General features: G+C 49.3%; 1 protein-coding gene across 4 annotated transcripts in view; it reads left to right on the top strand.

Moving 5' to 3' along the window:
• The window catches only part of ABTB3 (ankyrin repeat and BTB domain containing 3), a 287,710-nt gene that overhangs the window by 264,219 nt on the left and 5,239 nt on the right, over window positions 1-18,252 (top strand). For 3 of the 4 annotated variants that reach the window (XM_036891316.2, XM_036891314.2, XM_036891317.2), the window contains 5 exons: window positions 1,595-1,700; window positions 6,311-6,413; window positions 7,464-7,545; window positions 14,790-14,858; window positions 16,718-16,831. In XM_036891316.2, the coding sequence (XP_036747211.1) occupies window positions 1,595-1,700; window positions 6,311-6,413; window positions 7,464-7,545; window positions 14,790-14,858; window positions 16,718-16,831 (474 nt within the window). Of the gene's footprint in view, window positions 1-1,594; window positions 1,701-6,310; window positions 6,414-7,463; window positions 7,546-8,931; window positions 9,652-14,789; window positions 14,859-16,717; window positions 16,832-18,252 lie in introns of those variants that run through there. The other variant, XM_036891315.2, reaches the window with a different exon arrangement.

Below are 18,252 nucleotides of genomic sequence, written 5' to 3'. Positions count from 1 at the left end.
TTGGAAATAGAATCCCTTTTCTGTCCAGTATGGTTGTGTCCCATTGGGTACCTCTGTGGGTCACATCTGAGGTGACATGGTGCCTTTTAGGATCTCATCTACTTTAATCAAAGGGTTGGATTTTCTTTTCATGTGTTAAACTGTATTCTGCTTTGGGGCCCAGTGAAGTAGATTCAAGAATAACTTGAACCACTGACATCATCAGTTGTCCAAAAACCATCTTTTTAAAATCAAAGATCATATTTGTTGTTTTTATTTACAAAAGCAACACTTGTTTGTTGAAAATGTTGATTAAAAAAAAAAAGAGAAAACATCATAATCGCACCCAAAGGTAGCTACTCTATTCTTCCAGAGGTTTTCTATATACATCTGTCAACCCAACTATATAGGTAGGGTTTTATTTCCAAAAATACATGATACAAACTGTGTTGCAACCTACTTTTCTTAATTTATTGTAAATGTCTATCTAATTCCCGCTTTTTAGCCCCAAATTTTAACCCTCTTCACCCTCATCAAAATGCTGTGACTTGTGGCTCCCCTCCTGCACACCCGCAGCTGGGGGGAGGTTAATGAACCGCAGTGGACCCCAAGGGGGAAGAGGCAGGAACGTGAAGGGCAGGGGTCAGTCACAAACAGGCTCCCTCGTCCCTGAGCAGTCAGAGGCAGCTGTAGCTCGGCGTCACAGAGCTGTTCCCCTCCACTTTTTTTTTTTTCTTGGAGAAAGTGATTCAGCGGAACACTTTGGGATCGGAAACGCTTCTGCACCAGAATCAAATTCCTAAGAAAGCTGAATCAGGAGCACTTGTGTCTTGGTAGTGGAGAGCATAGTTACAGAATCAAAAGGGCTTCCTGCTGCTATTTTCAGGATAAGTAGCTGCTTCCAGAATTTTGGAGTATTGATAAAGGTGTGTGTCTTGCTGATGGGTTTCAGCCCCAGGCAAGTTCGCTGTGGAGTGTGACCAAAGAAACTGACAGCAAAACGTTCTTGGGGTGAAAGGGTTATACCCAACTTTATTTCCAGGTGGCAGGTCAGTCACTAGAATCCCATTCACTCAGAACGAGTCTGCACGCAGCAAGCTGGTCTCTGCCTCTGGGCCCCTCTGTCCTCTGCTCTGCTCTCCTGCAGCCTTGCAGCCCTGCCACAGTGTTGCACCCAGAGCACGGTGGAGCTCTTTTTATAGAGTCAACAACCATGTATTGCCCACAGGTGTGCAGTGAGCTAGTTAACCAGGGCCAGGTGAGAATCCTGGCCACAGGAACTCTCATTTTATCCACAGAGTGCTTGGGGTAAAAGCTTATTTTCTGCTCCATGATCTACAAAACCTGCTTCCCAATGGGTGGTAAATGATTAGGGCAAGAAAGAGGGATTTGATTACAAATGATGCTTCTGTCAACAACCCCACTAGAAACAGACAGTGGGCAAGCAAACCCAGGGCTTGCGAGGGCAGATTGTATGTGTGACATCCAGGACGGTTTCTTCTGGAACCTGCAGGCAGTTGGGGGCTCCCCTCGCCTGGGGGTCGCATTCCTGCCGACAGCCTGCATGAGGCCGCACCCAGCCCCCAGGACCTGAGGCCTTCTTTCTTTCCTGCAGAACGAAGTGATCAGCCAGCAGCTGTGTGTCATCTTTACTCACTGCTATGGGCCCTACCCGATCCCCAAGCTCACGGAGATCAAGAGGAAACAGACCTCGCGCCTGGGTGAGTGCTCACTGGCTGCGCCCTGCTGGGCTGTCGCTTTCTGATTTGAGGCGGGAGAGGAAGCAAATGCCGTAAGCGAAGGTGGGCTGTATTGGAGGACAAACAGGACAGATACAGGAGTCAGGCAGGTGGAGATCAGAATATCACCTTTATTACATGGTAACTGCTTTGGAGAATGTGCCTTGGGAATGCAGACATGGAGGTTGGCCAGTACCTCATCTCTGTAATTGAGGGACTTGCTCCTGCAGTCACAGTGACAGACTACCCCAGGCCTCCCCAACCAGGCCCTTCCTGCAAGCAGGTAGGTTCCAAAAGATGGCTGAGCTGCGCATGGCAGCTCTTTCCCCCAAATTCTCCCCTCCCAGAGGTCTCCCTTCCTCCCTGAGGAGAAACAGGCAGGGGACAGTGACAGGCTAGGAGCGTTCCTCTAATGGCATCCTTCTGCAGGGAACTAGGAAAGGAAATACGTGCCCCTCCACCACGTGCGTGCACACACACAAGGGAACATACCTGAGCTGAGGGGACTGGATGCTCTAGAATCCCATCAGAGCAGCATTGATCACTTTTTATTCTTCTTGGACACTGCATTGAGCCAGCCCCAGGCAAGCACTTGATCTGCCCTGTCTCAGGTAATCCTCAGGCCACTCCAGGAGGCAGGCAGTGCAGGTCACCATAAATGTCACAGCTGAGGCGTGGGAGCTTCTGCTCAGCCTGCAGTCAGTTCAGGTGGAGCTGGACCTAGAATGCAGGTTCAAAGTCCTAATGCCGTCATTCTGCATACTGGCTTCTGGGACATCCCAGGAGAAACCTTTCCATCAGACACTGATTTCATTTGGAGGATCCTGAGGCCGCTGTAGCCTGGCTGATCAGTCTGGAAAGAAGGCAAAGAAATACTCGGCTGCCTTGGAGCCAGAAACATGAGCTTTCTATTCGGGCCTGTCTTCTTGCTGCCTGGGGAGTGACAAAGTATTAAAGAGAAAGGATTCCTTTTTGGAGAAAAGCCGAGCACTTTCCTACTTCCTTCTCCTATAAAAATGGGGAAACATCTGAGAGATGGAAGCATCTGAAAATTCTACTCTTTAGCAAAAGCTCTACTTTTGAAACAGGTGAGCTAGTTTAAATTAGTGAAAAGGCTGAATTCATGGAACTACTGTAAAGTATTTTTCTTCCTATCATAAATAATTTAAATGATGCAAGTTTTTGCTACAGCTGTATCATTGATGTGAGCAAACCAGGATGTACCAAAACCACAAGTATTTCTACTTTGTGAAAACAGGTGTTCATTAAAATATTATCAGGGCAACAAATTATAAAGCCAATCAAATTAACAGACATTAGAGACTGAAAGACTTCCCAAGACATAGCGATAATCTCTGACATCTATGTGCCTTGCAAGACACCCTTGTGAGAGCAAACCTTTGCAAGGACACAGCATAAAATCCGATTTCCCATATAGTGGAGGAGGGAACAGTTTTTCTTTGACCAGCAATTAACTGGGCCTGGTTTTCAGGCCAAGCATTGAAATTCCAAGGATTAACACCAGGAAAAGAAAAGAAGGCCTGAGAGGCTCAGCATGTACAGTATGAAAGAAAAAGGGTAAAATAGAATTATTAATAAATGGAATATGGAGCATGTAGTGTTGTGCATCTTCAGTACAGCATTTCAAGCTAGGAGAACTGAAGGTTACCAAATAATGATTCTTTAGGAATCTGCTTTAAAGGACAGGGATCAGTGCCTAGGGTCCCAAACTGGCATCTTTATAGGAACAAGAAGGTCTTCTAAATGAGTGAAATGGCTTCTGTGTAAAGAATAGGGAGTGGTGGGGACTATGGCAAACTGGGGAGCACATGCCTGGTTTTTCATAATTCATGGTCCTCTTGACCTCCCAATGAATTCTGGGAGAGAATGGTAAAAAGAGCTAAAGGTAGGAGATATTTGCAATTTGGGAAGCCAGAGTAGGGGCTAGTGGGAGTGGTAGGGAGTGAGCAGAGGAAGGCAGGTTGCTGAGAAGAGGGAGAAAGTCACTCCAAACTGCTAAGCCTTTAAAGCAACTCGAGAAGTGAGTTTTAGTCCTTCCCCTGTGGCCTCTCTTCCTTTTACTTGGATAGTTTAGAAGTTTGGGGGATTTTTAATAAAATTATTTAAAAGATAGTAGAATTAGAAGTGTTTTGAGTATTTTATGCTTTTTTAGGTATGTTCTAAATCAAAGCTTTGTTTGAATGGGAAGAGGTAGGCATTTATACTTACAGAGAAATCTGAGGGAAGGGCCAACAGGACCCCCGTCTGGGACAGCACAGGGGCTGAGGGGCAATCCTACCTCTGAGGGCTGAACGAGGAGAGACAGTCAGGAAGGCAAGTTCTGCACCCAGTTTACAGCAGGGGCCAGGCCAGGAGTTCAAGGTGCAGTCGTCAGGGTGGACCTGCCAGCCAGGGGGTTCATAGCCCCCAGAAATCCAGGGGGTTTGTCCCCACGCTCAATGGTTTAGGGCAGCCTAAACCCAGCCACAGGTCAACAATAAGCAGGTCCCCAGGCTAAGAAGGGGCCTGCTGTCCTTGGCAGCCTCCTAAAACAAGACACCAAACCAAGAGCCAAGGCATTCTTTCATTAATTCAAAAAATATTAATTAAGCATCTACTATAATGGTCACGTTTATTGAGGAGTACGTCGTATCAGCCGTTTTGCTAAGTGCTTTACATACATTTATTTAATGTTAACTATTCTATGATGTAGATGTCTAATGGATATTATTCTACAGAAGGGGAAACTGAGACACAGAGAGATTAAATAACTTACCCAAGATCACATAGCCGAGAGTCCTGGCTTCAGACCGCACAGTCTCACTATACGCTACCACTTTTCTGTGCTAGACGCAGAGGAAAGGATGTGAAAAGGACAGACAAGGTGCAAGGGGGGCAGATAAATAAACAGGTGACACACTGTAGCAGTGAGGCTACCCCAGCGACAGTACAGGCACAGCTGAAGGACGCAGCTGGAGGATGCTTGATCGGTCTGAAGAGGGCCAGGGAACTAGGCAGAGCTTATGGATAGAAGGGATCTGCTCTGAAGCGTGGAGACCGAGCCGGGCTTGGAAGAAGCTGGGAGGCTGTTCTCAGTAGAAGGAACAGCATGTGCAGAGGCACAGAGGCGGGAGTGTGTAGCACCACTAGAAAGCTGGAAGCAGCCGGTGTGGCTCAGGCACGCACACAGTTTGACTGGGATGTGACTCGGGAGAGGCCAGAGATGGCTGCAGGAGCCCAATCGCAGGGAGTTTATTACGCAGCTTGGATTCCATCCTGGGAGCCCTAGGAGCTCTGCGGAGGTTTATAGCAGAGGAGGGACGTGTTCAGATCTGCACTTAGGAAGGGTGACTCTGTGGCGAGATGGACCACTGGACTGAGGGGCCCCGGAGTGAAGGCAGAGACAGGCAGAGGCCAAAAGGGATGATGTGGCTCTAGTAAGGGCATGCAAAGGGGATGGAAAGGAGTGAGAAATTCAAGAAACACTTAGGAGGAAGATAGGACAGTGTTTGTGATGGACGGGGTCTGGGTGAGCCTAGGGGAGCAGTATGTCCTGTTGCCTGGGGGTCCCTGGCTTGGGCAACTGTTTTTCACATGAACTGAGAATGCAGTGCATCCTCAGACTCAAGATCTTGGATACAGACACCCCAAACGAGGTAGTCTTCAATTTAGAGACTCATAAAGGTCTGCCCTGGGCAGCTGACATAGTGGGTGACCTCATAGGAAGCCCCACCAGAGGTCAGAGCCACCTTGCCTGGGTCTAGACTGACTTAGGAACTGAGCAGGGTGGAAGGTGGCAGGGGCAGGGATTGGTGGATAGTCCCCAAAAAGCAGATGCACTGAGCTGAGGACCAGGAGCCCCAGGTCTAAATGGCTAAGATGAGAGGTAAATCAGAGGATCCTAGTGCTTACCAATGCAGGTCTTCCAACAGAATGAGTTCAAATGCTGGCCCTTATACCTGTCACTAACTTAAGCAAGTCACTCTAACTTCTGCGTGCCTCAGTTCCCTCAAATGCACAGCTGATGGTGGCCCCTGGCTCCCAGGACTGAAAGCCTTTATACAAGCGCTGGCTTGCACAGCTCCAGGGCATGACATAAGCACTCTGTTGTATCTTCTTCATTATTATTGGAGATGAGGGCAGGGGACTGGTTCATTTGCCACTGATCCTGAGAGAGAAGGGCTTGGGTTTTGAATCACCTGGAACACAGCAGCAAAGAGGCAGCTGTCCTGAATCCCTTCCGTCAGGCAGGGAGGGCTCTGAACCAGAGGGGGAGGAGCATTCTTACCAGAAAGGCAGCAGATTTTACCTTCCACACTTGAAGGTCATCTGGATCAGGCCATGGGTGAGTCTTTTGGGGGAAACGCTACTTTTAATCCCAAATAAGCTATGAAGATTTCCTATGAAAAACTGAATTTCAGTGATTTGAGGGTCCCCTTGATTTATTCTGTCTCCTCTTTGGTCACTGTCTCACCAAGGAATATTTTATCAGCATGGTTCCCTGTCAACTCTTACTGGCACTTTCCGGAAGAGAAATACAAACTTCACCGTTTTCTCTACTAAAGCTACCCTTTCTCCCTTTCCTGTTCTAGATCCTCATTTCCTTAACAATAAAGAAATGTCTGATGTTACCTTTCTGGTAGAAGGAAGACCATTTTATGCTCACAAAGTGCTGTTATTTACAGCCTCTCCAAGGTATGTGCCATCGGTTTTGAGAGCAGCTGAATTATAAGTATGGCTGTTGCTGTTACTGTTCTCTGAAATTCAATGTTGGTGGCATCCTCACTGGACTGGCAGAGTCCAAAAAATCAAGAATCCAAGCATGCAGGTCATTTGTATACCACGTTCATGGCAGCGTTACTCACAGTAGCCAAAAGGTGGAAGTGACCTGGGTGTCCATCTATGGATGAATGGATAAATGAAATGTGGAATGGACAGATATTATTCAGCCTTAAAAAGGAAGGCATTCTGACATAGGCTGCCATGTGAGTGAACCTTGGGCACGTTATAGGAAGTGAAATAAGCCAGTCACAGAAAGACAAATGCTCTACGATTCCATTTATATGAGGCACCTAGATAGTCGCTTTTTACGGAGTCAGAAAGTAGGAGGATAATCGCCAAGGACTGGGGGAGTGAAGAATGAGAGAACTGTCCTTTAATGGGTGCAGGGTAAGTTCTGAGGATAGTCTGCACAATGTGAATATCCTGAATATGACACCTAAAAATGGTTAAGTTGGTAAGTTTTACGTTATGTGTTTTTTTACAATTTGAAGCATGCAGGGCAGCTGCCAGTATAAACAGCAGCTCCTTTGTGTGACTTAGACAAGGCCCCCGTTCTCCTGGGCAGGTAGAGCGCGTGCAGGGAGGGCAGGAGGTGGAGGGCCCCGTGGGCACCAGAGAAGCGTGAAGCCTGAGCCCAGGAACGACTCCAGGAAGGAGGCAGCCTCTGTGATGGGCCCTACAAGGTGGACAAGGTTTTAAAAGGCATCTGTTCTCTTCCAGTCGCCTGTTTCAGAAATAGTTTAACAGTCTAAAACGCTGTCCTTAACTCGAGAGTTTAACTTCAGATTGGATTTTGGTACCATGCTGGGATTGGGGGTTAAGTTAAATCTATGACTATATTGTCGTATTTCAGAGTTGGGGGGATGCAAGGAATTACTTTTCTGTCATCAGAGAGCAGAGTTTCTTGCCACCGGTGGATGTGTCTGTGAGTCTTTCTATCCCCCTTTCTGTGTTCTCGTTCAGGTTCAAAGCACTGCTTTCCAGCAAACCAACAAATGACAGCACCTGCATAGAGATCGGTTACGTGAAATACCCCATCTTTCAGGTGAGCCCCCGCTGTGGCCTGCCACACCGTGCTGGTGGCTAGAGGGCACAGGTGGCTCCTCCAGTGCTCGGCCTGTGGATTAGCCTTGGCAGCAAGGTCCATCTCCTGCACTCTTGGCCGCCCTCCACATGCTGCCCCTCACATTTGCCATCCAGTCATCCCTACAGCTTTAATTGAGCACCTACTATGTGCCTGACCCTGTGCTGACACCTGGGAACACAAGGATAAAGGACATTCCTCTCCAGGGGACTCACAGTTCAGAGGGGGTAGCTCTGAGTAATCAGTCAATCCCAGCATAATGTGGGGGGCACGTGAGGGGCAGTGAGCCAACGCACTGTGGCCACTCAGATCAGGGGAACTGGGGAGGCCTCCTGGGTGAGGTGTTAGCTGAAATACTGGAGGCTGGGGAGACATTCTCGAGTCATAGGAAGGCCTGGGGCTTAACAAAGGTGGTTAGAACATTCCAGGCAAAGAACAGCAGGTATGAAGTTCCAAAACTGTGTTTGAGTGTGATCAGGAACTGGTGGGCTTTAGGGATTCCAGTGTCATTTAACATTGGTCCGAACCTGATGTTATTAGGAGAGGAAGGTTTCTCTGTCACAGGCCAATGCCATTAGCACGTGTCTGGTTTGGGGGGAAGGTGATGCTGTGAATGATGGGGATTGGTTTACGGGGTACAGCACAGCAGCTCTCTGTCCTTTTTCTCCTTCCTTCATGCCTGATTCATAAATCCTGGTCTGCAACAATATTCTTTCAGCCAATAGAAGAAAGTCATGCCCCAGCTGGCTTTGCAGAATGTGGAATGTACAGATATTGCAGCTTATTTCTAGAGCTCCAAGTCTCCTCTAGGGTATGAAGCCTCTAGGCTGCTATGTCCACCTGGGGCTGAGCCACCAGAGTGATCGCAGTCCCTCGACACTGTCCTCCCACCAGCCAGGGTTCATAGGCAGTGTGGGTGACCTGGCGGTGGAATGTATAGGATTCTGAATAGGATCTTGTTTCTTCCAGTCCAGTCAGGAAGGGCAGCCCTGGGAGGAGCACACAAGTGGATAAGACTCAGGCCAGCCCTGGGGAGACTCATGTTCTAGAAGGGTTAATGGGACAACTCAGAGATAACCAGGAGGGAAGCCTAGCTGTGACCAGGGTTGGTGGGGGTCCGGATCTACACTTTGGACAGAGCTGCATCCCAGAATTTACATGCTACATTCCCGTTTACAATCTGTGCCCCTCGTGTGACCTTAGACAAATCACCCCACCTTTCTAAGCCTTAGTGTACTTGGGAGGGCACTCCAGGAGGAGGAATGGCATAAACAAAGGCACAGGAGTGGGAATCATGGGATATGTTTGAGGGAAAGAGATTGTCAGTCTGTCTATCTTCATCTTAAGGTATATTGGAGACTAAAACACCCCCCAGGTCACCCACACTGGCTTACGAGCCCTGGCTGGTGCGAGGACAGCATTGAGAGACTGCGATCTCCCTGGCAGCTCGGCCCCAGATGGTTCTTCCCTCCACCACTGATCCCAGGCCCCCAGATTCTTCTGTTCAGAGGGTTGCTAGGAAGCCACCAAGCCCTCGTCGTAGCCCCTAAAGCCTTTTAGGTGCCTGCATTTCCACTATTAGAGGTGCATTCCTTCAATTACATTGAGACTTCGAAATAAAGAATCCATCCTGAATAACTATGGGCAAGACGCTCTCCTCTGATCCTTGATATCTTAATGGACACCAAGTTAATCATTACCATTTCTATGTTGTGGGTTCTTGCAGAGATTAGCAGATATGAAAACATGAGGAAACAGTCAACTTGGCAACTTTTAAGTGGTTTTTCTAAGCCATAACTGATAAACCACTGCCCTGCTAAGCCCAAGACCCTGTAAAACAGGTTACTTTGGGTTAAGGATGCACAAGGCTTCCAAGGACAAGGCCAGCGTGGGTGAGCCATCCCCCTGGGGTGGGGGTAGCCGAAAAAAGGCTGGAGCCCCAAGGTGGGATGGTGGGACTAAGGAGTCGGCACCCCCTGACATCCAAGTGCCTGTTCCCTCCTTTGCTCAGCCCTTCACTCAAACCCCTCACTGCATTTTCTACTGAGAGAAAAGAGGCCACAGCCCTCCCCAGAGAGGTGGCAGTGGTTGGGCTTGAGATTTTCCAGGAAACTGCTGCCATGCTTTAGGGTTAGGGCTGGGGACAGCATGAAGATGCCCCTCTGTGGGGCTCCAGCTTGGAATGAGGTGCCCACCTTTGCTTGCATGTGGTTATATGGATGATTCTTGCCATTTTTAGAGATGACAAAACTGAGGCCCAGAGAACTTGAATGATGAGTCCCATGTCTTAGTGCTAATTAGTGACAGAGCCAGAGTTTGAACCAGTTTGTCTAGCACCAAAGCCTAGGTACCTGGTTCTGGAATCGGCTCTGGAATACCCTTTCTAAAGGGATTTAGAGCCATTTCCTGAGAGCTAGCTGCGTGCAAGGCTTGAAACCAGCGTTTCTCAGCCTTAGCTGCACCTTGGAACCACCTGGGGAGCTTTGAAAATTCCCAACATCCAGGCTATAAAAATCAGAACCTGGGCTGGGGCCTAGGCACCAGCATTTTGGCCTGTGCACCCTCCTCACATCGTCCTAGGGCACAGCCAAAGCGGTGCACCAGGGCTCTGAGTTGCAGCAGTTTTCCTGGGGTGGGTGGGGGAAGGGGTGCTTGTTAAGACACAGACCACTTGCTAAAATGCAGACTCCTGGGCCCCACCCCCAGCATTCCTGATTCTGTAGGTCAAGGGTGGGACCCAAGAATTCATACTTCTGACAAGAACCTAGGTGATTCTGCTGTTCCAGGGACCTCCACTCTGAGAACCACTGCAATGCATCATCTCCTTCCAGCTGCCCCTTCACGTAGGTCTTCTGCCTCCTTACAGACAGGGCACAGACTCCCAAGACACTCATCACAGGCAGGCTGGGGTGCAGATCCAGGCCTGGCTGGCTCCCAGACCTGATCTTTTCATTGCTTCCTTACTGTGGGGACTTGGACCGTCCCTAAAAATCACCCAGCCCTGAGGAAAGACTCTCAGGCCCATTAGAGCTTGGAGCATGAGCTCGATGCTGGAATATGCACACTTCCCCAGCTCTCCGAGTGCTCATGAAGGGGGCACCAATGCCATAAAGCCTGGGACTAATTGGGAAGGTTCCTGTAATGAGAACCTAGCTTGTCCCAGGCATTCAATAAATTTTTGCCAGACAGATTCACTGAATGAAAGACCTACATGGAAAGCATGGCCCCAGAGGAATCTGAAGTCTGTAATTGCTTTTGGCTGGAGAAGGTTTCCTGGCCACATTAGCCTCAAGTTACTGTAATGTGTAGGGAAGGTTTAGCAGGCCCCAGGGACTGTCCATGTGCCCGCCCCTTCCCCGTAAAAGAAGAGAAGCCTCATCTGTGGCTTGAAAAAGGCCAAGGAGAGCTGAATCTGACCCAGAAGGAGGCTCCCAGGGGCCTGTTCACTTTACTTTCATGCTGACACGAGAACTTGGGGCAAATTAGTCTGGGTTTCCTCCCTGCAGGATGGGTTAACATTACATCCAGGCAAGAGCCAGGGGCAGCTGAGGCTGCATCTGGAATGGGGGGGCCTCCATGAGGCTGTGGATGCCACTTAATCCCTGCTTCAGGCAGGGTGACAGCTGCCAAGATGAACAACTCCATCAACAGGCACTTTGGTCTAATAAGGGTTCGGTTCACCTCCTTGCAGAAAAGGCCTGTGCCAGCAGTCTGCAGGTGGCATGGGGCTGCCCAATTTAAATATGATTACCCCAGGATCTCCGTCGACCAAGCAGCAGCATTTCAAGCCAAGAGTCCAACCCTGAATAAATGAGATAACATGACGGAGAAGTACTTGGTAAATGGAGAGGCCCTGTGTTCAGGGCAGGTATTATTATAGCTCTTATTCTTATTATTGGTTTCGCCTTTATAAAACAGAGGTGCAAGGGAAATAAATTGGTTTTTATGAGGCCAATCTCCTAACATTCATGCTTAGGAGCCATCAGGATGAGAGAGGAGAGGGTAAAGGATGCTGTATTATTTCCCAAAGTCTCAGCCACCACCCTCGTGCACCACCATCTCTGCGACAGGCAAGGTGGTCACAAAAGCCCAGAGTCAGTACATGGGAAACTCAGACACAATAAAGGAAGGGGAGGAGTCTTGCTTCTGTTTAAAGTGCATTTGCCAAGAGATGGACAAGACACAGTGTGGGCCCTCACGCTGTCAAAGGAAATGAGACAGCAATCATGGATGACATGCTGCCATCCCAGGGTCGGGGGCCACTGGGGGTGCTTGAGCAGATCTGCGAAGGCTCCATGGAGGTGACCACAGAGCTAGATCCCGAAAGAGGGAGTGGAGTTCAGCAGGTGGAGAGGAAGGGAAGGCAGCCAAGCAGAGAAAACAGCATGAGCAAAGCGTGGAACTGAAAGAGAAGGTGGTGGACTTGATAAAGGCAAGTGGTTAGCGTGGGGAAGGGCAGGGGCCCAGATGAGAGCTGAAAAAGCATATTGATCCATGGCAGCTGTGGTATTCATAATAGCAAAAAAGCAGAAACAACCCAAATGTCTGCTAGCTGCTGAACAGATGCACAATCCGTGGTACAGCTATGCAGTGGGATGTTGTTCACAATAAAAAGAGAATGAAGGAGTGATGTGTGACGACAAGGATGAGCCTTGCAAACATCACACTGAGTGAAAGAAGCCAGACACAGAAAAAGCACACGTGTGATCCCACTTACAGGCAACGTCCAGGACAGGCCAGTCCATGGCAGTGTCAGGACTGGCGCCCGGAGGAAAGGAGAGGACTGCTAATGGGTGCAAAGCTTCTCCTGAGGGGCATTGAAATGTTCTAAAACTAGATACTGGTGATGGCTACATCTGTGAATATGATAAAAACCACTGAACTGCACATTTGAAGTAGATGCGTTTTCTGTGATGTGAAATGTATCTCAATAAAGTTGTAAACAATCTATATATTTAAATACATCATGCCACTCCCTTCTGGCCTGTAAGGTTTCTGCTGAGAAGTCTGATGTTAGCCTGATGGGCTTTCCTTTGTATGTGATCTTATTTCTGCCTCTGGCTGCTTTTAACAGTCTGTCCTTATCCTTGATCTTTCCCATTTTAATTACTATGTGTCTTGGTGTTGTCTTCCTTGGGTCCCTTGTGTTGGGAGATCTGTGGATCTCCATGGCCTGACAGACTATGTCCTTCCTCAGATTGGGGAAGCCTTCAGCAACTACCTCCTCAAAGACACTTTCTATCCCTTTCTCTCTCTTCTTCTGGTCTCCCTATAATGCGGATATTGTTCCGCTTGGACTGGTCACACAGTTCTCTCAATATTCTTTCATTTTTAAAGATCCTTTTTTCTCTCTGTGCCTCAGCTTCTTGTATTCCTCTTCTCTAGTTTCTATTTCATTTATTGTCTCCTCCACCGTATCCAACCTGCTTTTAATACCCTCCATCAAGCTCTTCAATGATTGGATCTCCAATCTGAATTCATTCCTGAGTTCTTGGATTTCTTTCCGTACCTCCATTAGAATGTTGATAATTTTTATTTTGAACTCCCTTTCAGGAAGAGTTGTAAGGTCCATATCATTTAAATCTTTCTCCAGAGTTATATTAATTTTACTCTGGACCAGGTTCCTTTGGCGTTTCATGTTTGTATATGGCACCCTCTAGTGTCCAGAAGCTCTATTCTGGAGCTGCTCAGCCCCTGAAGCAATGTCGGGGGTCGCAGGGGAGCAGTACTGGTACCCTGTTCAGTGAGGTCTGCTCTTTTCTCCAGGTGTATGCAGTCTGACACTGTCCTCTTTCCTGTTGCTCTCTCAGGATTAGTTGCACCAATTAAATTTTCTAATTGCATCCAGTTTAAGGAGGAAGCCTCTGTCTCTCCTCTCATGCCGCCATCTTTTCTATATATTTTTTAAATTAAACATACATGCAAAAAGTAGGTTTAAATCAGTCACAAAAGGTCTTGAACAGCCTGAATGAGTGGCAGCACATGACAGAAGCACTTCTGGAAAAAGATTTTTCAACCTCAGAGCAAATTAAAGCACTAACATTTATTGAGTTCCTGCCCATGCCAGGCCCCTGCCAGGCCTGTCCCAGTAATTCATTTAATCCTTACCACAAGCCCATGAGGTGGGTAATATTATCCCCATTTTACAGATGATGAAACTGAGGCACAGAGAACCTAACTCAATTCAGGTCATCCAGCTTTTAAGCATCAGAGTCAGATCAGAAACTAGGGCAGCCCGACTCCCGAGTCTTAGCTCTTAAGCACTGCCCTGTGTGGGTCACAGACTATCAGAGCCCAAAGGGACGGGAGGGAGCCGAGTCCAAGTGCCCCAATTCACAGGTGCCCAAATACCTGGTTCTAAAGATTTTCCCAACACAGCTGCCCCAGAGCAAGGCAGATAGAGTTAGCATGCCATAGCTGCAGGCAGAAGACGAGGGAGCCGAGGAGGCTGTGGCCAATGGGAAAGGGTACGCACCACCTAAATACTAGCATCCAGTTTCATGGGAGGTGGTGACGGCCAATTCTGACACCTCCACAGACCTCATTCTGTTTAAGGGACACCAGTTTGCAAAGCTCTGGGACTCTGCATGCCATTTGGGCATCTTGAGTCACACGAACAAGGAATAGCCTGGCTTGGACCGTTCACACCATCAGAGAAGCATCAAAGCCCTGGACCCTGGTGGTTTCATCTCGGCTCTCCTTCACTCGTGACTAGGAGTTGGTGGTCCCGTGGTAGCCCAGAGTCGCCCTCTGGGACTTGAATGAGAGGTTTCTGGTCAAATCCGGCCATGTTCCCAGGGGACCGGCACTGGTACAGGCTCTTTAACCACACCACGTGTGCAGCAGTTTGGGGCAGCCTGCGGGGGCGGGAGGTAGGATGACATCTGATTACCATTCGTAGATGGGGGAACCATCCTGGGGAGCAGAGCTTACAATTGTTTGATTGGCACCGGGGGTGGACTTGGGACCTGGCAGAACCACAAGGAGACCAATTGCATCATGCCCTAAGGAAAAATACACAACCTGTAAAGCTTTCAGAATGGAACTTCTGCAAGGCGATGATCCCACAGGACCAGCGGCCATGGGAAGTGGGTGTCACAGAGGGACTAGGGACTCGAGAACTAGCCTGGGCCTCCACAAAAGGACTTCAGAATAATTGTGTCTGTGTGCCACTCACACCCTGTTCACTGTGTGCTTTCTTCCAGCTGGTCATGCAGTATCTCTACTACGGGGGCCCAGAGTCACTTCTCATTAAAAACAATGAGATAATGGAGGTAAGGAACCTGTTGCGTCATGGAGTGGGTGGCACCTGCATAGACACAGGTCACCGGCATGCATTGCCAGTATCTGGAGGAGTCCATTTGGGGTTTTCACTGGGATGCAGGCTTTGGAGTCCTGCCTGCCTACTTCCTTCAACCTCCCAACGGCTCCTTGTCAGAGGCCCTCCCTGGAAGGTTGGGGTACTCGGTGCACCAGCCCAAACCCTTTCAGTAGCAGCTGAGGGAAATCCAATTTTAATTGGCTTTGTGGGGGGGCCAGATAAAGGAAAGTCACTGAAGAGGCTGAGGCTGGCTCTCACTGTAGGCACAACTGGGTTTCAAATACCATTTGTAGGAACCATCCTTCACGACTTTGCCCCAGTTGTAAGGGAATTCTATCGCTGGAAAACCTTTCTCAGTCCCCCCAGAGTGTCCACTGACACAGAAGCCGAGAGCTGGTGACAGAGCTCTCCTGGCCTCACTCAGGCTGCCCACCCCTTCTCCCGAAGTTCCCTGGCTCACCCTTCTCCCGTCCCCCTCTCATCATTCACCTATTCTCCCCCGCCAGTCCAGGGGCCCTGTTGCTGCTCCTGTCTGCCCAAGGCCAGGATTTCCCCTGCTCCTAACTAAAAGTGGCAGCCGTGTTGGTTTTCCTACTCAAAGCTGAGAGCTTTGAACCAGAAGCCAAAGTCACTCCCATAGCCCTGAAAGAGTCCAGGGGCCTGGCTGACCAGAGACATCAGAGCACTACAAGCCATGCAGGAGACACCACCACACGGTGACTGAGTCACGGGCTCTGGGCCAGACTGGGTTAAATGCAGACTCTGCCCCTTGTGAGCTGTGGGATCTCAGACAAGTTAGTTAACCTCTCAGAGCTACCACTGCCTCACCTGTAAAACGGGGATGACAATATCTACCTCACTGGGTTCTGAAGATTCTCTGAGTTCCTGTTTATATGGTGCTTAGAACAGTGCCTGGCCCATAGTAAGCGCCCCATGAATGTGGATTCCCTGTGTGGCCATCTATCCTTTTCGTCTTACTCTGTGAAATCTGTGGTCACCACCCCCACCCCCCAGAGTTACAGCCTCGTCTCTCTGGACCCCTCCTCTGACACTCTCCCACCTCATAACCAAGCTGCAGCCTGAGCACACGGGCTCTTTCATAAACCTATTTAAAAATTATTTTAAAATCGAAATACTGAACATACATGAAACCATGTAGTAATACAGATGGCTTGTCACAAACAGCAGCACCCCCAGGCCCCCAGTGTTCCCCAAAAGCAGTCTCTGTGAAACTCTACCTTTTAGCCCTTTCTCCCCTCCCAGGCCTGCCACTCTCTCAACACGCATCCTCGAGTGTCCCGCGGCCAGGTGCCGCGCTCCCGGACGCAGCAGAGATGCCATCCCACAGAGCTGCCTGCCCTCCCGGGCTCAGGGCGACAGGCAGGATGTGCTGTCTGGTTTGAGGAGGGCTGTGAGGAAGGGGTACCCAGTAGGTGACCTGGGTGGGTGGTCTGGGTGGCTTCTCTGAGGCAGCATTTGTGTGGAGACCTGTATGAGCAGTGAGCCACGTCCTCATCCACCCTGCCGAGGAATGGCATACACCCTGATTTCTGGGCATAACGACCCTAGGCGTTGCTGCTTGGCCTCCTGCTATGATAGATGTGAATTTGGTTCCTTCGAACCCCCACCCGTCCCGGCCGCCATCCTCCCCAGCAGTACAGTTGTGTCACTGTGCCTTAGCCCTCCAGTGTTCCCGTTGTTCCCGTCCCTTCACCTCCGCACATCGCTGCAGACGAGGAGGGAATTTCTCACCATTGTCATCCCTTACCTTCTGCCTCACAGCCTCTAATAGGCTCTTTTTATGGTTTTTAGCTTCTGTCTGCTGCTAAATTTTTCCAGCTGGAGGCTTTGCAGCGACACTGTGAGATTATCTGCGCAAAGAGTATCAATACGGACAACTGCGTGGATATTTACAACCATGCCAAGGTAATCAGCCTCTCCTGCTGCCCTGAGCATACACTGTGCCCAGAAGTGGAAGAGGTGAACTTGCAGACACACACCGAGTCAGGGCAGAGAGTGGATGCTGGGCCTGCTCAGTGGGGGCTGAGCCACCAGTGTGCCCCCCAAGGTCTGCTACCTGCTCTAGACAAGAGGCCTGTCCCCTCCCCTCACCCCTCCAGAGTACAGTGAAAACAGAAACCCACAGTTTCAAAAGAAGAGTTGTTCTCAAACGGTGCTTCTCAAACTCTAGCGTCGCACACGCTGGTCTGACAGGCCTGAGCTGGTCCCTGGGTCGTGCATTTCTGACAAGCTCCCAGGTGAAGCCTCTTCTGCTGGCCTAAGGCACCTTGAGTAACAAAGTTCTGGAGCCATTCCATTCCAGAAGCAGCAGCATCTTCAAGGAACTTGTTAGAAATGTACATTCTAGGACCCCACCCCAGACCTACAGAATCAGAAGCTCTCCGGGTGAGGCCCAGCCATCTGTGGCTTCAGAAGCCTTCCAGATGATTCTGATGTGTGGTCCCGGGTGAGAACCACGACCCGAGAGCTGTGATTCCCATCGCTGGCTGCCCAGAAGAACCCCTGAGCCCTCACTTAAATCCCTATGCCAGGGACTCATCACAGACCAATCAAAGCAACCCTGGGGGTGGAGCCTGGGAAAAGGTATTTTTCAACGCTTCCCAGGAGATTCTCAGTTGTGGCCAAGGTTGAGAACAGGTCGTCAGCCCTGGAGGGGTCCAAGGAGTCCTCCAAGTCATGTGGACCCAACACCTGACTGCTAAGCAGAGTCTCCTGCGGAGAGCTCTGAATCTGGTTAGTGCCTCCACCCCCACAACCCCTGCTGTGGGCCCAGGAATATGTGTTTTTAACCAGCTCTCATGGTGGCTGTGTCACTTCATTCCTAAGGCCAGTCTTCACTCCAGTTTTTCGGAACCACTCATTTCATCCAATTAATTTCACAAGTGGAGATACTGGGGCTGAGAAAATCAAAATAATTTGTCCAGGTGCCACTTCATTTTATGTCATGTGCTCCAGACAGGGGATTAGAATCTGCTAGGCAGAAACAAGGAAATGAATGAAGATCTGGAATTAATTTAAAGCAAAAAAAAAAAACCTCTTCCTTTGATTAACTGGAGCTCAGTACACATGCCTCCCACATCCACAGCTCTGTACGAGTGACAATGGACATGAATAATGCTCTCATTGCTCATTGCTGAAAACTCAGGTTGCGTCTGAAATGTTCTTTTCTGTCTTAAGCCAACATCCAGTGGGCCCTGTTAACATGCAGGCACCTGTGCCGAGAGCCTTGTGTCATGTTTTGAGATCCACACGGCAACCCTTTTAGGTTATTGCTATCCCTAGTCCCATGCCATAATAGAGAAACTGAGGCACAGACAGGTGATGTA

Source organism: Manis pentadactyla, chromosome 10 (assembly GCF_030020395.1).
Source record: "Manis pentadactyla isolate mManPen7 chromosome 10, mManPen7.hap1, whole genome shotgun sequence".
Taxonomy (NCBI): domain Eukaryota; kingdom Metazoa; phylum Chordata; class Mammalia; order Pholidota; family Manidae; genus Manis; species Manis pentadactyla.
Note: the sequence above shows the minus strand (reverse complement) of the source record. Positions and strands in the feature narration are given on the sequence as shown.